Here is a 17948-nt window from a genome sequence, read left to right on the forward strand (position 1 = left end):
CACTGTGATCTCTTCCTGTGAGTGCAGAGCAACGTGACATGTGGAACTGTCTGTCTGACACTAGACACTATAATGTCAATGTGTAAGCACTTCTGTTCCCACCTTTTCTTTTTGCAGTTTTTCCCCACATTCCTTTCTGTAAATATGTTTCCATCACATGGAGTAAATATGCATTTTTGTGTTTATTTTTTTCCTTGCCTAAACACAAAAACATGAAAAGTACCATGCTATTTATGAATGTCAAGGCTCTGTTTGGTGAATGCATTAGTTATGCAACTTCACACACACTCACACACCCTGAAACCTTGCACTCTAGGCTGACTGAAATAACAGGTGCGACAATGTTGTGGTGCCAGAAATCCTACCAGGGGCTGATATAAATATAAATATTGTCATTCTCTTCTGACCTGCCCAGTCTAGGACCATATTGGCTGTCTGACCTGTTTTACTATGTCAAGGTTGGGCAAGAGTGCACACTTGTGCTATCCTGTAGTCAGATCTGGAGGTTTCCAGATGCTAAAACCATTATATAACCAGTGCTCTTTATCCTGTTGCTGATTAAAATAACACTGAGGGAAAGAATTTAGAGAACAATCTGTATTTCATCAAGGAGGCAAAGAATGGTAACACTTAAAATTACCGTCACCAAGTGTTGACACATGAGTTATAAGAGACTACTGGTTATTCTTGTAATAGTTAATGGAAAATTGTCTTTAGCAAGCCTTTATTTGTAATGTCATTAGTGAAAGATCAGAAAGATAAATATCAGAATTTTAATACTGACCAGCAGTTTCACAGCCAGGTGAGGCCTGCTTCCTTGTTTTTTTTTTACTGACAAATGAAGTAGACATAATATCTGAGGTTAAGTCACATGAGTGTAGTTTATACCTTTTAACTTAATTTTAAATATGAGATCTAAAGAGATCTACCTGCGAGTGAGAGGTTTATAATTAGGCTGAAAACGCCAAATAAACCTATGAGAGAGATAGCAGAAACTCAATTTGGTGCATCGTTAAAAAGAAGGAATGCAATGACCAGCTCAGCAAGAGGCCTGGAAGACCAAAGAAGAATACTTAAGTGCATAAAGAAAGTATTATTTCAGTGGATAAGAAAAACAACTTTACAGCATCTAACCAAGTCTTGAGGAGGCAGGTGCATCACTGCCAAAGTCTGCAAGAAAGAGACATCCCCTTGCAAATTGTTGACAACAAGGTGCAAACCAGTGATTTCACTCAATTAGACTTAGCCTGCTGGAGGCAACATTATTCTGTATGGGTATAGCAGCCAGTGGAACCAGGTCACAAGCGTTTATTAATGATTGATGAAAGTCAGAATTCTGAGAGTAAACTTTTTTCTCAGAATTCTGACTTTAATCACAGAATTCAGATTTTTTTCCTCACAATTCTTTTTCTCAGAATTCTGACTTTAATATCAGAATTCCGACTTTGATCACAGAATTCAGATTTTTTTCTCAGAATTCTTTTTGCCCCCTTAGAATTCTGACTTTTCTTTTCTCAGAATTCTGTGATTAAAGTCAGAATTCTGAGATTACGGTTCTGACCTTAAAGTCAGAATTCTGAGAAAAAAGAATTCAGATTTTTTTTTCTCAGAATTCTGACTTTAATCTCAGAATTCTGAGATTACGGTTCTGAGAGTAAAGTCAGAATTCTGAGAAAAAAGTCAGAATTCTGACTTTTTCTCAAAATTCTGATATTACAGTTCTGAGGTTAAAGTCAGAATTTTGAGATTAAAGTCAGAATTAAAAAAAAAAAAAAGAATTCTGAGAAAAAAAATGAGAATTCTGTGATTAAAGTCAGAATTCTGAGAAAAAAAGTTGGAATTCTGACCTTACTCTCAGAATTCTGACTTTAATCTCAGAATTCTGAGATTACGGTTCTGAGAGTAAAGTCAGAATTCTGAGAAAAAAGTCAGAATTCTGACTTTTTCTCAAAATTCTGATATTACAGTTCTGAGGTTAAAGTCAGAATTTTGAGATTAAAGTCAGAATAAAATAAAAAAAAAGAATTCTGAGAAAAAAAATGAGAATTCTGTGATTAAAGTCAGAATTCTGAGAAAAGGTGCAAACCAGTGATTTCACTCAATTAGACTTAGCCTGCTGGAGGCAACATTATTCTGTATGGGTATAGCAGCCAGTGGAACCAGGTCACAAGCGTTTATTAATGATTGATGAAAGTCAGAATTCTGAGAGTAAACTTTTTTCTCAGAATTCTGACTTTAATCACAGAATTCAGATTTTTTTCCTCACAATTCTTTTTCTCAGAATTCTGACTTTAATATCAGAATTCCGACTTTGATCACAGAATTCAGATTTTTTTCTCAGAATTCTTTTTGCCCCCTTAGAATTCTGACTTTTCTTTTCTCAGAATTCTGTGATTAAAGTCAGAATTCTGAGATTACGGTTCTGACCTTAAAGTCAGAATTCTGAGAAAAAAGAATTCAGATTTTTTTTTCTCAGAATTCTGACTTTAATCTCAGAATTCTGAGATTACGGTTCTGAGAAAAAAGTCAGAATTCTGACTTTTTCTCAAAATTCTGATATTACAGTTCTGAGGTTAAAGTCAGAATTTTGAGATTAAAGTCAGAATTAAAAAAAAAAAAGAATTCTGAGAAAAAAAATGAGAATTCTGTGATTAAAGTCAGAATTCTGAGAAAAAAAGTTGGAATTCTGACCTTACTCTCAGAATTCTGACTTTAATCTCAGAATTCTGAGATTACGGTTCTGAGAGTAAAGTCAGAATTCTGAGAAAAAAGTCAGAATTCTGACTTTTTCTCAAAATTCTGATATTACAGTTCTGAGGTTAAAGTCAGAATTTTGAGATTAAAGTCAGAATAAAAAAAAAAAAAGAATTCTGAGAAAAAAAATGAGAATTCTGTGATTAAAGTCAGAATTCTGAGAAAAGGTGCAAACCAGTGATTTCACTCAATTAGACTTAGCCTGCTGGAGGCAACATTATTCTGTATGGGTATAGCAGCCAGTGGAACCAGGTCACAAGCGTTTATTAATGATTGATGAAAGTCAGAATTCTGAGAGTAAACTTTTTTCTCAGAATTCTGACTTTAATCACAGAATTCAGATTTTTTTCCTCACAATTCTTTTTCTCAGAATTCTGACTTTAATATCAGAATTCCGACTTTGATCACAGAATTCAGATTTTTTTCTCAGAATTCTTTTTGCCCCCTTAGAATTCTGACTTTTCTTTTCTCAGAATTCTGTGATTAAAGTCAGAATTCTGAGATTACGGTTCTGACCTTAAAGTCAGAATTCTGAGAAAAAAGAATTCAGATTTTTTTTTCTCAGAATTCTGACTTTAATCTCAGAATTCTGAGATTACGGTTCTGAGAGTAAAGTCAGAATTCTGAGAAAAAAGTCAGAATTCTGACTTTTTCTCAAAATTCTGATATTACAGTTCTGAGGTTAAAGTCAGAATTTTGAGATTAAAGTCAGAATTAAAAAAAAAAAAGAATTCTGAGAAAAAAAAAGAGAATTCTGTGATTAAAGTCAGAATTCTGAGAAAAAAAGTTGGAATTCTGACCTTACTCTCAGAATTCTGACTTTAATCTCAGGATTCTGAAAAAAAAAAAATCAGAATTCTGAGATTAAAGTCAGAATTCTGACTTTTTTCCCTCAGAATTCTGACTTTAATCACAGAATTCTGACTTTAATCTCAGAATTGTGACTTTACTCTCAGAATTCTGAGATTACAGTTCTGAGATTAAAGTTAGAATTCTGAGATTAAAGTCAGAATTTTGAGAAAAAAGAATTCTGAGAAAAAACAGTCAGAATTCTGAGATTAAAGTCAGAATTCTGAGGGAAAAAAAAGTCTGAATTCTGACTTTAATCTCAGAATTCTGGAAAAGAAAAAAAAAAGCCCGCTCTTTTTTCTGGTGGTCCTAATCCTCTTCCGTACCATTCTCATTGAACCCCCTTCTCTGGTAAAAGAGAAAATATACACACAAATAAACAAGGCATATGATCATTCAATACACATCATCAAAAGAAGAAACTAAATAAGTATCTATCAACAAATGACCCACTTAACTTAAACCATAATAGACTTCTTTCCACTAAATCCAAAGCTTGCTTTTATCTATTTAAAAGAAAAATACAGTTGTTTCTTATAGTACAAATATAAATCAATTACATCATGTAAAACGATTAATTGTAGAGTAATCCACCCTAAAACCAGCGTGCTTATCTCCCAGAAAACCCACTGCAGTTAAATAAGACAGCTAGGTTAAACTACTTCTGACTGCTGATAGAAGTAGCAAGATGAATTGTGAAGTGTACATGGTAATACGCTTGGCTCAGATTCAGCCCAATGCTGCAAAAATCAGATAGAGCTTCAGTTAGTAAATGGAAAATCAAAGCATACTTTAAAGCAACCCAAGGTTTTCTCAAGGCAAAGAAATTGGATATTCTTCAGTGGCCAAGTCAATTTGATATCAACAGCACATGCTTTTCCATTATTAAATACAAAACTGAATGCAGACAGACGCACCACAAACAAGCAGAAACTGAAGGTGGCTGCAGTAAAGAACTAGCAGAGCAACTCGAGCGAGAAAATGCAGCATTTGTTCTAGACGTCAGGCACACCTTGCCTGCAAAGTTTTTTCATCCAAGTAGTAAAAAGGTTGTTTGTCCAAAATTTTACAAGATTTTTGTAAAACTCATTGAAATAAAGATGAAAGCCTGCACTTCAGCCACATATTGAACACTGTGAACATTAAGCATGTCCGAAAAAAATAACTCAGTATTTCTTAATTGAGAAATTTGTGAGTTGTAAAGAATGTAGTCTGCATAAAAATTGGTTCATAATGTGTTGTTTCAAGTGCATGGTACACATTACAATAGGTGTCTTTTTGTCTGCCAGTGTTTCAGTTGCATCTTGAATGGTCACGTCCCTGTTGCTGCCTCCACTGAAGTGTATCCACAGCCTTACCAGAGTCTCCTGGCACTCTGCCGTCCACCCCCACAGACCTCTAAGCACTCCTCACAGGAAACCTCTGGGCCCCAGAGAACCTCTGGCACCTGCAAACCTGCCATTCTTTGTGCTCTGAAATAGACCCTTACAGGCTCTTATCTCATCTCTGAGTGTAGCTGAGATGTTGCTCACCCTATTGGACCCCCTATTAAAGGGGATTGTGCTCTATATGTGGACAAAAAACAAACACATATTTTAAGGATATTGTCGGTCAGATTTCCAGGAATTGTACTTAAATCAATGTAATGTCCTCTGAGTGTGTATGTGTGTGTGAATGTGTGCCTGTGTGTGTGTTTCCTTATCTTGATGTGTTGGTATAGAGCCATGCTGACTGCGGCACATTCCCCGACTTCCTGTGGAGCCCCAGACAGCTGCATATTGATCAGTACACTGATGCATCAGTTTGAAGGCCACATACAGTAAACACACGGCCACACACTGAAACACACACAGACATACAGGGCATGCAACAGCATTTGTGCATGCATATAGGCAGATGTGAGAAATGCATCCCTGCCTTTCTCCCATTAGTGAGGCTGTAATTTCAGACAGCCTTCCATTATCAGTCCGTGGCTGCATCACTGATATCCAGATGGATAATAAAACAGGCTAAAAGGGCTGAACAGACAGTGACTGAAAGTAGATGAGCACAGTTTGAAAGATGGAAGATACCACACCAGGCTGCTTGTTTATCACACACTACAGAGAGACCAATGCATATGCAAACTGCACAAAGCCACGATGTCCTTTAGGTTCTGCACTTCACACAGTGATATTTATGGACAGGTTGCAGGTTAGCTGACCAAGCTTAATGCACTATGCAGAGCAAGAAAGGGAGTCAACGTGTCTGGAATGCCTTCCTGGGAAGAGTCCCACCAACATTTGAATTCCTTCCCCACTTTTAAATAGACTGGAGAAGGGTGGACTTTTAAACAGAGTTGACTCTATTGCTGCCTTGGTTACAGTGCAGTGTATCCTTGTTGATGACCTTTTTACGTTTGCACTATGACTGTGTCTGGCTACAATAAACCATTTAGGGGAAATTACACTTTGATCCAGACAGCTGCCGCTTGTATGTGCAAAATATTTTCCTTTGAACGGTCCTGTAAAACAGTATGCGATGACAGTTTTAAATAAGGCCACTGCTATCTGATCAGCTGTGGTTCTAGGCATGTGAACGCAACAATATTTTGACAAGTTCTTCTCAGATAACCGTTTTGTGTCAAGTGAAAAGGAATCCTCAGCAATCCGAACGAAATGAGGGGGGTATTTTTGGTTCCTCTGCTCTTTCCACAGAGATGCTATGGGCTGTGAATAGCGGTAGAGGATGTGTGGATTGAAGGGAAGGATTTATGTGTCCACTAACCACATGCCAGACCACGGGGCAGGAAGTGTCTCAGCCTCCTTCTGTTTTTGGCACATATTTTCCACCTTTTCCTTCACCAACTCTTGCTATTTACAGTAAATTATCCTCTCATTCTTATTTATTTATGATTATTCACTCTCTGCAAGCCCATGATTTCTAACTCTTACTCAACCTTCTCTCCTTTCTCCTTCAAATGATGATAAGACTGGGCAAATCTTTACAAACCTCAGTTTTTTCATTGTTGCTGTGACTGTTGCTGTGAAAAAAATGTAATGAATTGTCTTAAAGATGTATTTAAAGGTAATCCTTGGACAGTACTGTGATCTCAGACACATTTTTGTCTATCGCTCACAAAGGTTTTATGTTTTTTGTGAAGCAAATAGTTCCTTAGACAAAGCACATATCATAAATTCACTGGGAACCAAAATACATTCAAAACCAAATAAATATGTAAATATATGCGAATAAATCGACCCCTTTGCCATTATAGTATTGCTGCTCAGGAGAAACTGAGCGGAATCTTAACCCTCATCTTGATCTTATTCCAGCCACCCTTTTCATATGTTTTGCAATGCCTACTTTGTGTATACAGTTTTGGTTGTTTGACAAAATGTTGACATAGTGCTAGATTAGAAAGAATCCACTGCCATGACCTGCTCACTGGTGTCAAGTAAAGATGTTTTATACTATAAATCATCACCAGTTATAATAGGGTTTTACCATGAAAACCCACTGTACAATAGTGACAACTTTACATAGGTCATGCTATTATGAATGCCAAATGCCTGTGCCGACATGGAAATATGAGTCCTGGGTGCTTTTTGAAGGGCTGGTGTCAGTGCTACTGAATAAGGGCATGTCTGCAAAAGCCAGAGTCTCAGTGTGCAGTGTTTACAGACATGTGATAAAGAGCAGGTCTCTTTGTGCAGTCCATAGGCCTATGATGGATAACATTATAGTTCAACAATAAATTATAATTTTTTTTAAATATTGTTCAGTCTATGCACCAGCATTATATATATATATATTGTTTCTTTAAAAAAATATAAAATCTGTTTATATATTTATTTTATTTAAAAATGAACAAAAGTGCAGGAAAGGAACATGAGTATTACTCCGCCCCCTGGTGGAGGACTTAAACACCTACAGTCACACGCTGGCTATCGTATTTGTTTCCTGAGTTCTAGTTTCTAGGGGGGCAGATTTCAAAGTGACACCACCGGACTGTCATAAAGCAAGGTTGGTTTCGTGTTAAGTGTTTTATAATGGAAATAGCGACATGGTAAAATTTTATAAACGAATTTTACGGAACATATTTCATTCGTTATTAAAGCTAGAAAAGGACTGCTAACCCAGTGTATTTCATTTGCCAGCTGTGAAATGCTTCACCTCTAAACAGAACCGTATAAAATGATTTCAAAGTTTGATTCTTCGTCTGGGAATTTTATTGATAAATTGTTTACTAACTCTTTGTGTTGATACTCTTGTATCGTACTGCAGTAGTTTCAAAGATGTTTTCCTACATGTACTGTATGCCGGGCTGGTTAATACTACAGACATGTTACAGATGTCAAAAGCTCCGGTTGTTTTTGCCCATTTCATCTTAATGCTAAAAAAAAAAAAAATGCTACAATACATTTTAATGTTCCTGTTTCACAATATGTTGTGGAAAGACAGTTTATGTGGGTTTGTCTCTGTACACAAACACAGTGGGTTTTAAATCAAGCAATCAACATGTTATTAAAAAGCAGATTTTTAGCTTTAATTCAAAGACTTTTGCAAATATTTTGAATAAACTGTTTAAGAATTACAGCAATTTATACACATACACATTTACCTATTTTCAGTTTATGAAAAACATTTGTGAAATGCATTAACTGAAAGCTCAAAGTCTGAAGTGTCCATTACATATTCCCACTATGATTCTATATAAAGTGATCTGTCTAAGTTAGGGGAGAGGCAAGGTATTGATAATAAAATATGGCACTCTATCCAGTTTAATTAACAGAGGTCTCTACTTCATGATCCTTCATGGTGGCATTAAAGTGAACTACAGTTAACCAGCTGCAAGTGAAGAAGACACATTATTAAAGCATATCATTAAATCAAGCTTATTATTATATTAAATACTGATAATATGCATTGATGCCATAATAAGGTGAATAAATATATAACTCCTGTTATGTGAATCTTTAGGGCTCTTTTTATTCACTTTCACTCACACAGATAATGTGATGTGTTGCTTATTATCATCTTGCAAAGTATCCTAGTATCATTTTATCATGATACCATCAGTATTGTACCTAACGGTGTGTCGTATTGTTTGGCCACAAGTCTGAGGCAATTTCACTGAATCTAGCTAAATGCAAATATTTTCTCTCTGTGTTTCTCTGCCATCATGCAGCAGCAGGATGGTCCTCTGTGCGCTGAGGCAACAGGTCCTGAGGTGCAGCAGTCACTGCAGAACCTGGGCCAGGTGATGGAGACTAGACATCATTGCTCATCGCTATAATGGCAACAGCAAATAAAGAATGTCAACCATGCCAAGTTAAATCCATTTTACTTGTTCACGTATTAAAAATGATGAAATTCATGTTGATCCTAACATCACAATTTCAGCTAAACTGGATTATATATTTACCATTTATTTGCATCACTTAGTAACATACATCCCCCATGCTGATTTAAACAGAGGTTGTAGTTGTTTTTTTTTTTTTAAACCATTCCTTCTTCCTCTGTTTGTGAGTGTAAGCATGCAGTTTGACCTTTGAGCAACAAGAATCTATTTGGCTGCTTTGTAAAAGCTTTCTTTAAATGACTGTTATTGATATCTTAACAATCAGTATCATTAAGCTCATTTAACCTGCAGTACTCTCTGGTCATATCAGTACAATTTAATAAAACCTTATCAGCTAAAGTCCTAATAAATGGTCAATAAAGATTTGGGCCATGGATCACATGTGTTATGCAGTGTGTGTCCTGCATAACCGCTTTCTTAAAACCCTTCCATATTTTCATTAAGATTTGATATAAGAGTATAGCTAATGAATGGATATTACTGCCTGCTCTGTGCTTTTGTACTTGGAAGTATCTTTTTAAAAAGTAGACTTTTAAAGAAATAGGCTCTTAGGTAGGTAAACTTACACTAGCCTTGCACCTTACACTTAATAGGATGTGATTTAAAAAGCACTGATAGTATGCAGACATTCTGTAACTGTGTTTAAAATTATTAGAAAGTCTGAGATCTTTCATGTGTAGACCCTTGAATGACTCTGATGCCATTGGTTTGTACATTTAACATGACTAACATGTCATTTAACTTTAACGCACATATAAATAAGAATGGAGTTTAAAGACAAAAAGGCATTTATTCATCCATGAGTGTTTCTCCAAGGCTGCTGCAGAGACAGAGGAGTAGCTGTGTTTACTCCAGCATCCACGGCTTCAACCAGGATGAGATCAAAGAGAAGCTTCAGGCCTTTCATGGAGGCTCCATTGATCTGCTGAAACAGGACTCTGGCATTGCGGTGCTGACCATCAACAACCCATCTCGCATGAATGCTTTCTCTGGTAAGGTTACTTTACATTTGACGCAGACTGACAGATAAAAATTAGCCTCCCATAAATATTTGTAAGTGAAATTGCACTTTGGTTTATTGCCTTGATTATTTTTTGCCCTGCTGGCAGGCAGTATGATGATAGATCTGGAGGAAAGGGTGAGCCAGCTGGAGAACTGGCCAGAGGGCAAAGGCCTCATAGTTCAGGGTGCGGCTGAAACGTTCTGCTCTGGGTCTGACCTTAACGCTGTCCGAGCAATATCTAACCAACAGGTAACAAAGGGGACAAATTCTTTACTGCATTCATGTCTATCTTGGTGTGACTGTCTGGATTCCTCTTACTGAAGATGCCTAAATGATGCTTTTCTTGTCTCATAGGATGGGATGAAGATGTGTATGTTCATGCAGAATGCTCTTACGAGGCTGCTCAGGTAAGGACTCTAGTTTTCCTCTCTAGTGCTTTTTTGCAAACTACAACCGTTACCTTTATGCGCTTAAAGGGGTCTTAGTTTAGTTTTTATATAATGTGCACCACAGTATGCTTACAGGAGCATTTTCTTAGTGTAGGCTCCCCCTGATCTCTGTTGCTCTGGTGGAAGGGAGAGCATTGGGAGGCGGTGCAGAACTCACGACTGCCTGCGATTTCAGGTAACGCTCCTGAGAAGTTTCCGTTACATAACAGCATTTTATCCAAAAGCTAATAATCTAGCATGCGTATGTTATTCCTTTCTCGCAGATTAATGGAGGCAGGCAGCGTGATCCAGTTTGTCCATAAACACATGGGTCTGGTCCCAGGCTGGGGCGGTGCTGCCCGACTTGTCCACTTGGTTGGAAGCCAGAACGCACTGAAGTTGCTTGGCGGGGCTGTAAAAGTGGATCCCGAGCTTGGCGTAAACATTGGACTGGTGGATGGAGTCCTGGAAGGCCATCAGAAAACAGAAGGTGCTGCCCCTCTCCTGCAGCAGGCTGAAAACTGGCTCATTCGCTACACAAAGGGACCTGCCCCAGTGATCCAAGCTGTGAAGAAGGTGGTGCTGTCAGGCAGAGAGCTTCCTTTGTCTGAAGCTCTGAGGACTGAGAAGGACATATTTGGGACGGTGTGGGGCGCTCCGGCTAACCTGGAGGCCCTGGCGAGCAAGTCCAAACACAAATGACTTTTGTGGAAACTAATTTTAGGGGACTAAAGTTATATATTTGTTTTGATTGAGTACTTTTACTAGGTGCATCTGTTCAAGTGCAGTGATAGTGAGAGATGAGTCATTGCACAGTGCTGTGGTTGTGATTCTTGTTGCATCTCTTTGACTTTATGCCTACAAGTTTAGATGTTAAGAAGCAAAAACACCCACTGAAGCTTCCTTTTTTAATGTTGTATACAGAACTTCCAGGTAAAGTAAATAAATACAAATCTGGATTATGCATCTGCCCCTTTGCTAAAAATACAGCATCTGTGGTGCACTGTCAAGTCATAAGAAATGTAGTATCATTCCCACTGTGGAGACTGAAATTATTGTGATTTGTTTACACTGGTGTCCTTGATAGTAACAGTGAACATGCTGTATGATCCTGTTGTGTTAGGGATTTAATTTTCTAAACCCTTTCAGTGCCAATTCAGCAGATAAACAGTCTGTATCCTCCAGCTCCTCTGACTATGCAATTATGGAAATGATTAGATCACTCCAGGCTGATTAACACTGAAGCAGTCAAGACAATGAGGTATAATCAACATGAGAAAGACTCATCTTTCTGTAGGACAGAGAAACACTGCAGTAGTTTATATCTTACTTGTAGTTTATATCAGCTGATTCTTCAGATTTCCTCAGTGTCCATGTCGCTGTGCCTATTAGGAAAACCTTGGCTGTAGGAATGTTTTCCGAGTGGGTATCGCTGCTTTGCGCAGTAGCTCTCATCTTCTGCATTAGGAACATTCAAAATTCTGAAGCGCTGGGCCAATTAAGCATTTCAGCCAATCATAGTAAATATCATAAGTTGTACCCCCCCCCCCCGAGTGTGTTGTTCATTTTTCAGTAACCCGCAGAGCAAATAAGGCTCTGTAAAAAGTACAAATGTTCAAGGACTGCAATGGAAAAGGACAGGTCCCTGGAGCTTGCTGAGCTTGTATCCCCTGTTCCCCTTCCAAAGGTCATGTTTCCTGGCAAGACAACCAGCTGGAGTGTTACTGTCTGCTGTGGTCAGAATACCAAACACCACGGATGTGAGTGAAGGGAAGCCAAATACTTGGTGTAGAGAAAAGGTGGATGAAATGTTACGTAAAGTGTCCCAATTGATTGCGCTACTTTTAAAATCAGGATGGAAATATTTTCCCAGACTATGCACTGTCACAGCGACGCCAAAACAACAAAATACAGTCTCCAAACAGAGCGAAATAACTTCTGGATGTTGAAATGACACTTTATTCTTAAATTACGAACCATAAAACAAACAAAAAGGTTACTAAGCAAAAAAAAAAAGGTTACACAATGATTTATTCTTCCAAATGGAAAGTTTAAAACTGAGCCGATGACTGAGGCATGTAAGAAATAGAAAACCAATGCAACTTGAAACTTCTGCAGGATGACCAATAGCAATGGTATAGATTTGTTCTCTTACTCCCCCAGACATAATATATAAGAGGGTTTACAACCATAAGAAATGCACAAACACAAAATTAAAACATTTACTCAAACTGAAAACATCAATTCTCCACATCCTGCCAACCAGTAGTGTTTAAGTAACTCTCTCTTCAAACACGCACAGATTAGAATACACATTTATTGAGAATACTTTAATCTGGGACACTAACATGGAAGCTTCAGAGGCATCAGCAGCTTTAAAGGCACAATGCTGCTACTCCACAGTAAAATGCCAATTCTTCAAAGCTGGGAAAAGTTTTACACATTCATTAAAACATCTTAGTTGTCATAAAACTGCAGGCGAAATCAAACACAAAATCTTGGCATATAGCCAGATAACCTCAGGTTTCCAGATATTCTAGGTTGCTAATCATTAAGTGTCAAATTTACAATCCCATACAGTTTAAGAGCATCGTGTTGAAAATGTTTCCGTTCTTCATCATGAACAAACTATATTCTTTCTTTTCAAACCACAATTAGCTCTGAAATGAAAGACACTTCGAAAAAGTTCAGTTAAATTAAAACTTTAAGAAAATGCTTCATAATTAGTTAAATGTGAAGGAGACTGTTGAAGTAAGGTGGAGGCTAGGAATAAGGTATTAAGGGTTAAATTCTCTGCACGAGTAGGCAGATGACTTGAGCTCTAATGAGCTCATTTCTGCGTGCTATGTTAGCTGAGAGAGTTAAGTGCAGATGACCAGAATGCAGCCGTTCATAATGGCTGAGTTCCAAAATCCCATTATGCCTTCTTTCACTGGAAGTCACAAATCTGACTGGGGCTAACACTCTGCCCCCCCTCTGGGTGTTAGCTAATAAATGTAAACAGGTAGGTAGGTTTGGCCGAAGTCACTTTTAACTTCCACTTGCCTGCAATTTGAAAAAAGCAAACTTTATACACCTGCAGCCAGTAGTGCACAGACTGATTACAGCCAACTCTGTTGCACCTCCCTCAAATGATGTGCTGAACAGAAAACGCCGTGTATTCATCTGTTTACCAAGCTGTACCTTCTCTCTCTCAGAATGAGAACACTCAGTTCCAGAACATGAAAACAAACTTCTGCTGACTCTGTATTTTTGTGATGAGACTGTTAGAATCACGCAGATACCTCCAGATCATTGTGCTCCCAGAATGGGGCATACAAATAGAGGAAAACGTGGTTCTGTTTATTACTGGATGTGTAGTGCATCATTTCTCCTGCAGAAAGTATTCCACCCCCATTTGATCTGTGACCAAGTGAACGACAGCATAAAGCGAGGAACAAATTAATGAGGAACACAGCCATTTGGTGATAATATATTAATGATCGCTTCACACCTCAGTCACTGTACACTGGCCATCAGGCATTCTGGACCTTCCATTGCTACTGGATGAGGGAGACGGGGAGGCAGACTCTGAATGAGGAGGGGCTCTGTTCTCTGGATTCAGTCTTTGTCTCCTTGGCCTACCCTCCCGCGGCTCCACACGCTCTCCATCTCCCCCGTTCTCTTCTTCATCCTCCTCATCCTCATCATCACTCCAATCTCCAGAGCCAGACTCATCTACAGAGGTGTGAGGGTCAGAGGACCTGGAAGGTGAGGCCTCCTCCTCCTCATCTTCCTCTCCTTCCCCAGCCTCAGACCGCTCATGAGAAGGTGTGGGCCTGGGGCTGATTTGCAGCTGGGAGAGAGCATCCTCCAGAGGGGGGCTAGTACTGGGGCCTGGCTGACCACCGAGGGAAGTGGGAGGTCTGGCAGGAGCTGAAGGGGCTGATACAGTAGAAGAGATACCTGTAACCTGTTGCTGTATATTTGTTAGTGTGGTATCAGCCCCATCAGCAGAGTTCTCTCTACTTGTAGCCCCCACGGCCCCACTAACACCCTCAGTGTCCAATCGCAGTCCTGCCACCCCCTTCTTGGGAATGTCTAAAACGTCTCTTTTCATCTTACGTCTGCGACCGTGCTCATTACGCCTATACTGCACCATGTTCTCCAGGTCAGCTACATACAAAAAACCAGCAATGAGCATTTCGGCTGTCTTCTTACCCTTGGAGAAAGCGTCCTCCAGCTCACGGCTGGTTCGCTCATCATACTGCCACCAACCATTACGCCCCTCATAATACCAAGCGTGATCACTCGCTGCCCCACCTCGACCTCCTGCTGATGCTTTCAGCTCCTCTGGAGAGAGAAGTGTAGGCCTTTCCAGGAAGTCATCAGGTACTTCTTGTCTACAGAGAGCACATCGTTTGCTCTGCCAAGATGCTCCCTTTACACACAGGAAACAGAAGACGTGATGGCATGGCAGTTGGACTGGGTGGACGCAGCTCTGCAGACAGATGGCACACTCAGGAACTGATAGAGCTGGGGATGAGTTGCTGGAGCCAGAGCACGATGATTCTGCACTGTTCCCACTTCCACCACCACTGTTGCTGCCTTTCTTGCTGGATGGGAGTGAGCTAACAGAGTGGTCTACCTCTCCACAACTAGCCATCATGAGGAAGTACTGAAAAAAAAAACCACAAGAAATATCATAAAGGAAAATGTTACAATGAATGTGTTCTACCCATTTGTTTATTAGTAGTGTTAATTTCAATACAGATGTATATTGTGTGAAATTATTAATATTACTGGAGATATTATTCTGTGGCTATCATGCCTAGGTAAATGAATATATCTTTCAATGAAATGGACACTATGCAGCTGATTTTTCTTTTATTTTTATTGCTGTCATGACTTCACTTAACACAATGTTACTGTCACAAATTAGCAAACAAATAAAAGGCTAAATAAAACCAGCTTTTAATGTTGTCTAAAGGCACACTGGTACCATCACAAAATTCAAATACACTATCCATTTTGGACTTACTGGAATGAGCTTAGTGCTGATGTATCATCAGGAGAGCTGTTCGACCTTGAAACTTGCCACTGTCAAAACGAAAAGAGAAGTGAGTGAAAATGTGTTTCATCTTAAAATACATACAACTGTTCGGTACAATAACAAGCCATTTCTTATATGCATACATTTCCTCCCAATCAAACCCTTCAGCTCTGGCGTTAAAACCGATTACTTACAGGTTGGGATTAATTCACTAGTTATAAGTGAAACCTAAGAGGTTACTGTGTGTGATACAAAAGGCTGCTCAGTTACCTCACAACAATCAGTGAACTGTGCTTTGTGACTTAAACCTTCTATCGTTAAAGCAGGGCTAGTGACAAGCACATTATTTAATTAAATTTAACGGCTAACGATGTGATGGTTATAATACTCACAATAACTATTAATAGTATATATAAAAACTTGTCTGGCTGATTACCCAGCAGCTGGTCAAACAGTACCGTTTTACTTGTAAAACGAGTCGAACAATAACGACACAGAGGCTTTTCTCGACTGACAAAGCTTCCATAACAATGAAACCTGTTGTAGTTAGCTAGCCCTGGCTAATCTGACGGCAGCATTGTGACTCCAGCAAATAGACGGCGTTCATTTGATGGCGCTAGCCTATTTTAGCAGGGGCGACATAAAGAGTCAGAAGACGTGTTTTTCTCACGACACAAACACCGCAACGACCGTACACGTACCGTACCGCTGTGTTGAGCTGGTTTTCGTTACAATTCTTTTGATGGTACTAATGTCCAATTCTAATTTGCCCACTTCTGCTGTTCACTGGCTTTGTTTTCCTACGAAAAAGAAGCTGAGACAAAGACGACGACGCAGCCGTACGAACTGACGCAAATCAGACGTAAAATCGCGCGACCATTATCTTCGACGCATGACAACTCGGTAGTCTTCCGGTTTGCTCGTGGCTAGAGGACGTTGGTGTCACGGAAGAGAGGGGCTCCGAAGGCGTTTCAATTTTCACTCATTTCAGTAGCTGAATCAACATTCAAGAAGATGTTTTCCCGTGCTGTGAGACCTACCGTTAGCCTTGTGCGGGGCTTGGCCACCTCGTCACAGAACAACGCCAAGGTGGCGGTGCTCGGGGCTTCGGGCGGCATAGGCCAGCCGCTATCGCTGCTACTCAAGAATAGCCCCCTGGTGAGCCACCTCTCCCTGTATGATATCGCTCATACACCCGGAGTGGCTGCAGACCTCAGCCACATCGAGACGAGGGCCAAGGTGACCGGCCACATAGGCCCCGACCAGCTCGGCGCTGCGCTGCAGGGTTGCGACGTTGTGGTAATTCCAGCCGGCGTGCCCAGAAAACCAGGCATGACCCGCGATGACCTTTTCAACACCAACGCCAGCATTGTGGCCACCTTGACCGATGCCTGCGCCCGCACTTGCCCTGAGGCTCTGATCTGCATTATCTCCAATCCCGTCAACTCCACCATCCCGATTACATCAGAGATCATGAAAAAGCATGGAGTGTACAACCCAAACAAAGTGTTTGGTGTCACAACCTTGGACATTGTAAGAGCTAACACCTTTGTTGCAGAGCTCAAGGGCCTGGATCCTGCTCGTGTTAATGTGCCGGTGATTGGAGGCCATGCTGGGAAGACCATCATTCCTCTCATTTCCCAGTGCACGCCTAAAGTGGAGTTCCCTGCTGACCAGCTCTCCGCCCTGACTGAAAGGATCCAGGAGGCCGGCACAGAGGTGGTCAAGGCCAAGGCTGGAGCTGGATCTGCAACCCTCTCGATGGCCTATGCTGGCGCCCGCTTCACCTTCTCCGTCCTGGACGCCATGAATGGAAAAGAGGGAGTGGTGGAGTGTTCCTTTGTCAGGTCTGAGGAGACAGAGTGCAAGTACTTCTCCACACCTATCCTTCTGGGGAAGAACGGCATCGAGAAGAACCTTGGCCTCGGCAAGTTGTCCGCCTTTGAGGAGAAGCTGGTTGCTGACGCCATCGGTGAGCTGAAGGCCTCTATCAAGAAGGGCGAGGATTTTGTCGCCAACCTGAAGTGAACAGTTGACCCCCTTAAAAAACAGCTGTGATTGAGAATTTGTTCAGTCTATTTAAAGGCATCTGGCTAAATTTCCATCTGTCAGTGTCTCCTCTGTCGTTTTTGATTTAGACTCATCTTGATTCAGATACCATCCTTTTGAACTTGGTTGTATTTGTCATGTATAATTAATGTTCTCTTCTCAAACATTGCTTTATCTTGCACTTAAGATTTGTGTACATACTGTAATGTTGTAAAGTACATTTAAATCAGAATTTCATATATTTTCATGTGCAACCCCACATTAGTGGAGACTTCTTTGCTAAATGAATGAGGAGGAAATACTGTCATGCCTGATGCAAAATGCAGTAGATGCTGCTGTTGAGCAAAAATAATCACTCCACCAATAAACAGTTTAGCTTTAAAATGTTTCTTTATTTATTTTTGCATAAAATGGCTTGAATGGGTACACCCAGATGTGACTATCCTACATTTCATATCTCATATTCGTTTACTTGTTTAAACTGACCAA

General features: G+C 39.9%; 3 protein-coding genes across 4 annotated transcripts; 2 read left to right on the forward strand and 1 right to left on the reverse strand.

The window, feature by feature from the left end:
- Positions 1-7520: 7520 nt before the first annotated feature.
- Positions 7521-11418, forward strand: echdc1 (enoyl CoA hydratase domain containing 1). The gene is made up of 7 exons (XM_082552628.1): positions 7521-7608; positions 8774-8845; positions 9764-9939; positions 10057-10199; positions 10305-10357; positions 10494-10574; positions 10663-11418. Exons 2-7 carry the CDS (start codon positions 8781-8783, stop codon positions 11078-11080), a joined length of 936 nt encoding a protein of 311 aa, XP_082408754.1. The 5' UTR covers positions 7521-7608; positions 8774-8780; the 3' UTR covers positions 11081-11418.
- Positions 11419-12310: 892 nt separating this feature from the next.
- On the reverse strand, positions 12311-16226 carry LOC309717793 (E3 ubiquitin-protein ligase rnf146-like). Of its 2 annotated transcripts, none has more exons than XM_082552647.1 (3): positions 16117-16226; positions 15399-15457; positions 12311-15035 (listed from the first exon to the last, which is right to left on the reverse strand). In XM_082552647.1, exon 3 carries the CDS (start codon positions 15024-15026, stop codon positions 13866-13868), a length of 1161 nt encoding a protein of 386 aa, XP_082408773.1. In that variant the 5' UTR covers positions 15027-15035; positions 15399-15457; positions 16117-16226; the 3' UTR covers positions 12311-13865. The 2 variants fall into 2 exon arrangements, with proteins under 2 accessions (XP_082408773.1, XP_082408772.1); XM_082552646.1 differs by having other exon boundaries at positions 16112-16222.
- A 189-nt stretch (positions 16227-16415) lies between these two features.
- Positions 16416-17843, forward strand: mdh2 (malate dehydrogenase 2, NAD (mitochondrial)). Its single transcript, XM_082552648.1, has one exon. It carries the CDS (start codon positions 16425-16427, stop codon positions 17436-17438), a length of 1014 nt encoding a protein of 337 aa, XP_082408774.1. The 5' UTR covers positions 16416-16424; the 3' UTR covers positions 17439-17843.
- Positions 17844-17948: the final 105 nt, after the last annotated feature.

Source organism: Aulonocara stuartgranti (assembly GCF_965226115.1).
Source record: "Aulonocara stuartgranti genome assembly, chromosome: 11".
NCBI lineage: Eukaryota > Metazoa > Chordata > Actinopteri > Cichliformes > Cichlidae > Aulonocara > Aulonocara stuartgranti.

Bases quoted from the DNA above. Each gene is read 5' to 3' on its own strand.
- echdc1 (XM_082552628.1), top strand. From the start codon at position 8,781: ATGGTCCTCTGTGCGCTGAGGCAACAGGTCCTGAGGTGCAGCAGTCAC. The intron at 8,846-9,763 runs GTGATGGAGACT...TGTTTCTCCAAG, and splicing joins CACTGCAGAACCTGGGCCAG to GCTGCTGCAGAGACAGAGGA. The intron at 9,940-10,056 runs GTAAGGTTACTT...CCCTGCTGGCAG, and splicing joins TCGCATGAATGCTTTCTCTG to GCAGTATGATGATAGATCTG.
- LOC309717793 (XM_082552647.1), bottom strand. From the start codon at position 15,026: ATGATGGCTAGTTGTGGAGAGGTAGACCACTCTGTTAGCTCACTCCCA.
- mdh2 (XM_082552648.1), top strand. From the start codon at position 16,425: ATGTTTTCCCGTGCTGTGAGACCTACCGTTAGCCTTGTGCGGGGCTTG.